The sequence below is a fragment of the Sphaeramia orbicularis genome, chromosome 19, assembly GCF_902148855.1.
Source record: "Sphaeramia orbicularis chromosome 19, fSphaOr1.1, whole genome shotgun sequence".
Classification (NCBI taxonomy): domain Eukaryota; kingdom Metazoa; phylum Chordata; class Actinopteri; order Kurtiformes; family Apogonidae; genus Sphaeramia; species Sphaeramia orbicularis.
In genome coordinates, this window is record NC_043975.1 from 6,161,982 (window position 1) to 6,169,154 (window position 7,173).

Consider the following 7,173-nt stretch of genomic DNA (forward strand, 5'->3'; position numbering starts at 1 on the left):
AATGTGCCGCATCACTATGACGTCCAGGTACTGTAAAGTTGGTAGTATCCTGTGATGGAAACAGTTTCCAGGAATAGTATCTGGTACCCAAGTTGGGTCAAGCCGAGTCAGTTCCACGTAGTAGAAGCGCAGCATTAGAAGCACAAAAGCCCTAAAAAAGAAAGATTAAATCTATAATAATACTATACTTATTACTCACTTACTAATAATATATAATATAAAACTAACAATAAGACTGCATATCCTTATATGAGAAAGTTCAAAACAGGAATAAAACAGAAATATAAGTAAAAAATAATCTTCTTGAAACTATATTTAAAGAGGTGGTGAGTTCCTTTTGCTGGAACAACAGCGCCCTCTGTTGTTTCATGCAGTAAAAATACACAAACAAATCAGTTTAATTTGTTATAAAGCAACAAACCTTGAACATCCATCAATTCACATATGAAGCAGTGAAGTAGACACTGTGATGTCTGGGTTTTTTATTTTGTTTAAATCATTTGATCTGTTTGGTTTCATTACTTATGTCCTATACTCCAGAAAGTTTTAGTCGAAGTCTGTAAAACTCATAAAGCTCATAAAACACCTTCTCAAATGAAACATGAATCTACACCCTCCTGCATCGTGGCTTATGGGAACAGATGATGAATCCTCTTCCAGTATCAATCCCTTTTTTTAGAGGCAGAAGTAAATAATTAATCTACTTTTTTATGACCCTGCGCTGTCGGAAAGAGGACTTTGAATACAAAGCTGTGAATGAGGCTCAGAAGCAAAAAGATATGAATAAAACAGAACAAATGCATCTGAAATGATCACGAGTGGGTGTCGAAAGTGTTTTTAGTCGTGTCCTGTGGTGAATATATTTGGTTTGATTCAGTTTACTGTGTATTTACAATTAGAAAACACCCCTCTACATTATATAAAAATATACAGAGGAAAATGTGTGTTAGCAAAGCAAAGGAAGCGGATCTAGTTTGATTATTAGTTTGTAAAAAGGGGGTGGGATTCAATAAGTTATACTAGATAGATAGATAGATAGATAGATAGATAGATAGATAGATAGATAGATAGATAGATAGATAGATAGATAGATAGATAGATAGATAGATAGATAGATAGAAAGAAGTAGTAGTAGTTAATGGTCTTAGCCCTATTTATTTATCTGATTTGCTTTTAACATATGAGCCCTCTCGGACCCTCAGGTCCTCAGGTAGTAATCTCTTAACTGTTCCGAGAGTCCACACTAAGACTCATGGTGAGGCCTCATTCAGCTTTTATGGCCCCAAACTATGGAACAGCCTACCTGAGGACCTGAGGTCCGCTGCGAGTGTTCATATTTTTAAAAGTAAACTTAAAACTTATCTTTTTAGTCTAGCTTTTACTTAAACCCTTACTGTAAATTTTACTCTGTTGCTTGTATTTTTATTTGCAACTGCGGGACAGTGGGGGGTTTTGTTGTGAAGCACTTTGTGCTACATGTACCATGTATGAAAAGTGCTATAGAAATAAAGTTTGATTGATTGATTGATTGATTGAGTAGTTTTATTTTGAGTACATAGAATCATCTGATAATCTATCTATCTATCTATCTATCTATCTATCTATCTATCTATCTATCTATCTATCTATCTATCTATCTATCTGTCTGTCTGTCTGTCTGTCTGTCTGTCTGTCTGTCTGTCTGTCTGTCTGTCTGTCTGTCTGTCTATCGTTCTATCTATCGTCCTATCTATCGTTCTATCGTTCTATCTAGCTATCTATCTATCTATCTATCTATCTATCAATCTATCTATCTATCTATCTATCTATCTATCTATCTATCTATCTATCTATCTATCTATCTATCTATCTATCTATCTATCTATCTATCTATCTATCTATCTATCTATCTATCTATCTATCTATCGTTCTATCTATCGTTCTATCTATCGTTCTATCGTTCTATCTATCGTTCTATCGTTCTATCTATCGTTCTATCATTCTATCGTTCTATCCACACAAACATTTCTCCCTTGGATTAATAAAGTATTCTGGTTCTGATCATGCAGATCATAATCTGCCAGTTGTGTTTTTTTGTTCTTTTTTCTCACGTCAGAGGACAGTCATGTTCAGATTGTCAGCGGTTTGTTTTCTCCTATGACAACCAGGCTGGTCTTCTGTCTCCAACCAAAGGTCACAGTCATAATCAGGAGGTTTTATGGCCAACAGTCCACACTCACTCCACCCAGGAAGGACAGAGCAGCGTCTGGAGGATCAGGTGGCTTTAATCTGGCTTCGGACTGATCTGGATCTAAATCGACAATGCCGTCCACCAAGAAGACCCTGCATTTTATGTCGTGTGCGCTGGCCACAGCCGTGTCTGTGGGCATCCTGGGCTTCGGTATGTCCACCAGCTGGGCCGAGACCAGCATGCTCTGTGAGACCAACGGGACGGCCCACATCAGGCTGGAGCTTTTCAATGGATTTCTGACCAGGATCTCCTGCCCCTTGTTTGGAGGTGTAGATAATTTCGAAGGTAATTAAAAGAAAAATCTGAGCCACCTGGATTTCACAACTTTTGTAAGAAATGCTTTAATTATGTGTCAATCTTGTTGATATGGAAAAATGATAAAGTTGTTAAAAAAAAAAAAAAAATCTGAATATCCCCCTCCAAAAAAACAGAAAACCTTCTCTAGATGCATCAAATAATACAATTGAGTTTTTTTCAGTCCCACTGTTAGAATATCAGTTGTTATGCTGAATTTCGGTTCTTTCCAGTGTAATTTTATTAAAAATGCACTTAACTTTTTTTTTTTTCCCACAGAGTTGGTATTAATGAACTAACCTGAACTATAATGATGTTTAAAGTCATTAACTTTAACTGAACACAGTAAACAGGGAGCTTAAAATGACTAAAATACAACAAAATTATAACAAAATATATACAATGAAAGTTGTGATCACTGAAATAATGTAATTAAAATTAAGCTAAGTTTGATCATTGTATTCATTTTTGTTGAAATAAACAACAACAAAACTTATTTTGTCATTGAAGTGTTAAAGTGTTAAATTTAGATATATGTTAAAATAAAATGGGGAAATTAGGTGTGAATGTGTGACTTTAAATGAGCAATAAAAGTAATTATTTCAATGTTTTATTTTTTTACTTCAGTTTTTCTTCTGAAATAGACAAAATTAAAATGAAACTAATATTACTGTTGTTATTATCATTATCATCATCAACATTATTATTTTTAATAATAATAATAATAATAGTAATAATAATACATTGTTTAAATATGGGTAAATCTACTTAATATTGGATTATAAAATTGCCTTAAGTCTGTTTTATTAATTACATTTAGCTTAAATAAATTGTAACAATTCAGATTAGTCAGTTTGTAGATATTAATCATAAAGAAACAAATACATATGACTTAAGTATAATATTAATAATTATAAGTGCAAACTTAAAAAAAAATACATATATTAAATTTTTGTTAAAAGTTGTGCTTTATAGTAAAAGGATTATCACGTTTACACTTTAACTTGGTCAGAAAAGTGTGTATTTTCTGTTTCACTTCGTAATTGTTCATTTTATTGTAAACATAGAGCAGTAGAGCTGAGGAATGAGGAAGTGAAATGGTGTCAACTGGAAATTATACTTTATATTGAGTTGTATTCCTGGTTTGACTGAATATTTTAGCAGCAAAGTTCCTGAACAAGTGTCACAGATTCTAATATTTAACCTTTGTACCTGTGTGTTACTAACTGTGATGTTGTTGTTGTAGTGACTTCGACGTTGTCAGTGACAGGAAACGCTCCTCTGATCCTGCACATCTTGGTGGTGTTCTTCCTGGCCCTGTGCATGGTGTGTTCGGCCGGCAGCATCCTCATCGCCCTGTACAACAGCGTCAGTAACCCCTATGAGACGTACATGGGCCCCATCGGCATCTACGTCTGCAGCTCCATCAGCGGTATGCAGCAGCAACAACAACAACAACAACAACAACAACAACAACAACAAAACAACTACAAACTGACCTAGAAATTCACATACACTTTTGTGCAGAACCGCACTTTCTTGGTTTGTTAAGCAGCTATAAATTACCAACATATCTTCACATTTTTATTTATTTATTGAAAAAAAAAAGAAAAAATATTGCATAATGTTGGCTATAAGCTAACAGACAAAACACAGTGGCCAATGTCACTGTTTCCAGAATCAGACACTGATTGAATGAGACAATTAACTAATATTATGTAAAATTTTCATTGTCTTGTGTGTTTAATGTGTACACAATAACTAATATCACTAGGTTCAGAATTGTACACATTTTATTTAACATTCTGTTGAATCGTTATGTAGATAAACTGATTATAAAATGTTTTTACATTATGCCAATTAAAAACATATTTTTGTAAATCTGGGTCCCAAGGAGACATTAAGTTTACTTTTTATAATATATATTTTTTAAATAATACTTAATACAAATCTTAATAGTTATATACCTTTTTTATATAAGTCTGGGAACCTCTAATATAGATGGTGTGTATGTTTTGTTACAGTTTTAATGGTGTGAACGACATTTTCTTGGTATGTTATTCCCATCATATCTTCACATTTTTATTTATTTACTGATCAAAAAACAGATCTATCCTGGATCTCAGGAGGATAATTACCTTTTCCAAATTTGGGACCAAAGCGTGCTGCAAAGTTGTTTGTTTGAGGGGGGGGTTCCGATTGACCCATAGTTAAGCCCCTCCAAAAAAATTTTGCAACCAAAGAGAGATGTCAAAATCACACATAATACAAAATAATACATGTACTGTTGGATCTGTTTAGTGTTCGCTGTAAATTATCATCATATCTGCAAATTTTTATTCATTACTAATAATAAAAAAAGCTTGTAAGCTAATAAAGAAAATACTTATATAGTGGTTAATGTCACTGTTTTCAGAGTTAGACACTTTTTAAAAAACTAATATTACTAATATTAACATTTGCTAGTATCATTAGATGCCATAAACACATGATGAGAAATAATACTTATACTGCTGGATTTGTTTAGTGTTCACTGTAAATTATCATCATATCTTTAAATTTTTATGTATTTACTAATAATAATAAAAAAGATTGTAAGCTAATTGACCAAATACTGATATAGTGGCTAATGTCACTGTTTTCAGAATTAGACACTTTTTTTTAGCTAATATTATTCACTGTGATTAATATTAGCTAGTATTATGTAGATGTCATAAGTACATGAAGAGAAATAATACTTACACTGTTGGATCTGTGTTAGCTGTAAATTATCATCATATCTGGAAATTAGTATTTATTTTCTGATAAACAAACAAAAAAAAAGATTGTAAGCTATTACACAAAATACTTATATAGTGGCTAATGTCTCTGTTTTCAGAATTAGACACTTTTTTTTTGGCTAATATTGTTACATTTTCATTGCACTGAATGTGTAACGTGTTCCGACGTAATGGCATTCAAGTAAAGTATGTCTCCTTATATTTATAACTACTAATTATAATATTGCTTTTGATAAGGTTTTAGATGACGTTCTTCTGGTTACGTGGATGTATAACACGTGTACAAGAGTTGTGTAGCGTTACCATGGCAACGCAGACAGGACTGCAGGTGCTACAAACAAGTGAAGGCTAAAGCTCACAGATATAAACGCTTATATGTTTGGTGACTTATTAATAATTAATGTCTGCTCTTTATCGATGAGAAACATTACAACACTGTTTTTATCACTAGTTTAACAGAACGTAGTTAAAAGTGACCGTAAGGACAACTATCGTAATGATGTACTTCATGTTTGTCCAAACCAAAGTTGGGAAAAACAGTGATATTATAATATTTTAGCACATATTTATACATGACCATAAGGTTGTACTGTAGAAACTCACATATTGTTTGTATTATCTGTATTATTTGACTCATTACCAGTTGCTGTGTGTGTTTTTTACAGCTTGTTTGTCCGTCCTCGTCCTCATCTTATTCCCCATCAACGTCAGCGTGACCAGCATGGCCGAGGACCTGGTGGCCACTATGGTGTCTGCAAAGCCTGGTGAGGTGGACCTGAGGGAAAAATCGTCAGAGATGATGATGGGATATTTCCTGGTCATCCCCTACACGGTTCTCAGCCTGGTCGCCATCGCCCTGATCTACGCGTACGACCACGCCGCCTACACCCAGAGGAAGGAGCAGCAGAGGCCGACGGAGGACGCACCCAAAGAGATAATGATGTATTAGTGCAGACGGAAGGAGATTTCACTGATAATGATAAGATACTCACCAAAACTCTGTGGACTATCATTGAAGAAGTCAGAGGTATGGATGTGCATCTACATGGATGCACAAATAATAACAATATAGAACACATGAAGGAACGTTTTTAGTCAAATATTACAGTTTATAACATGTTGTCATCCCATTGTCCATCCAAAGACATGCACTAGTAGGTTCATTGGTTAATTTAAACTGTCCATAGGTGTGAATGTGAGAGTGACTGGGTGTTCGTCTCTATATCTTCAAGTGAAAACGAGAATCAGTTAACTTAAATAAAGGTGAAATTGAAAAAAAAAAAAAAAATTGTGAGGGGAGGTTTTATGATTTCTATTTGTCTATATCTTAGCTCTGGCAGTAAAAAACAAAGGACCAAAGCCTTTTTATCCTCTTGAGACCCAGGAATGTATTTTTGTCCTCTGTGGGGGACAAGAGTTTCACGGTTTTACTTGGAAAAGAAAAGAAAAGAAAAGAAAAAAGAAAACAAAAAAAACGCTCTCCCCTGCAAAGGCTATTCCATAAATAAATAAATAAATATGCATGTATGTATGTACGTACCTGAAAAAAACTGTCACATTAAGCTGTTTATAATTAAGACAGATATTTAATGTAAAAATGTCCCAAAAATTTATTTCCTGGATCTCAAGAGGCAAATTTCAGTTGTTTTTTTTTTCTTTTCCTTTTTTTTTTTTTTGAGGGGGGGGTGTCCGATTGAACCTTTGTTAAGCCCCTCCCAAAAACAGCTGCTGTCCAATCCTTCGTTACCAGACATGATGAGAAATTATACTTGTACTTCATAACTAACATCAGTGGGTTTAGAACTGTACACATATACATTGTGCCAATCAATGATCTATTTTTGTTGTAAATGTGGGTCCCGAGGAGAC

The 7,173-nt window shown here is 33.9% G+C and overlaps 1 protein-coding gene across 1 annotated transcript; it reads left to right on the plus strand.

Annotated features, from left to right (window-relative positions):
- The first annotated feature begins 2,301 nt into the window (after positions 1-2,301).
- Positions 2,302-6,337, plus strand: clrn3 (clarin 3). Its single transcript, XM_030122389.1, has 3 exons — positions 2,302-2,515; positions 3,771-3,956; positions 5,970-6,337. Exons 1-3 carry the CDS (start codon positions 2,302-2,304, stop codon positions 6,251-6,253), a joined length of 684 nt encoding a protein of 227 aa, XP_029978249.1. The 3' UTR covers positions 6,254-6,337.
- The last annotated feature ends 836 nt before the right edge of the window (positions 6,338-7,173 follow it).

Excerpts from the sequence above, each read along its gene's own strand:
- clrn3 (XM_030122389.1), top strand. The coding sequence starts at position 2,302 with ATGCCGTCCACCAAGAAGACCCTGCATTTTATGTCGTGTGCGCTGGCC. Across the intron at positions 2,516-3,770 it reads AGGTGTAGATAATTTCGAAG|TGACTTCGACGTTGTCAGTG; the intron begins GTAATTAAAAGA and ends TTGTTGTTGTAG. Across the intron at positions 3,957-5,969 it reads CGTCTGCAGCTCCATCAGCG|CTTGTTTGTCCGTCCTCGTC; the intron begins GTATGCAGCAGC and ends TGTTTTTTACAG.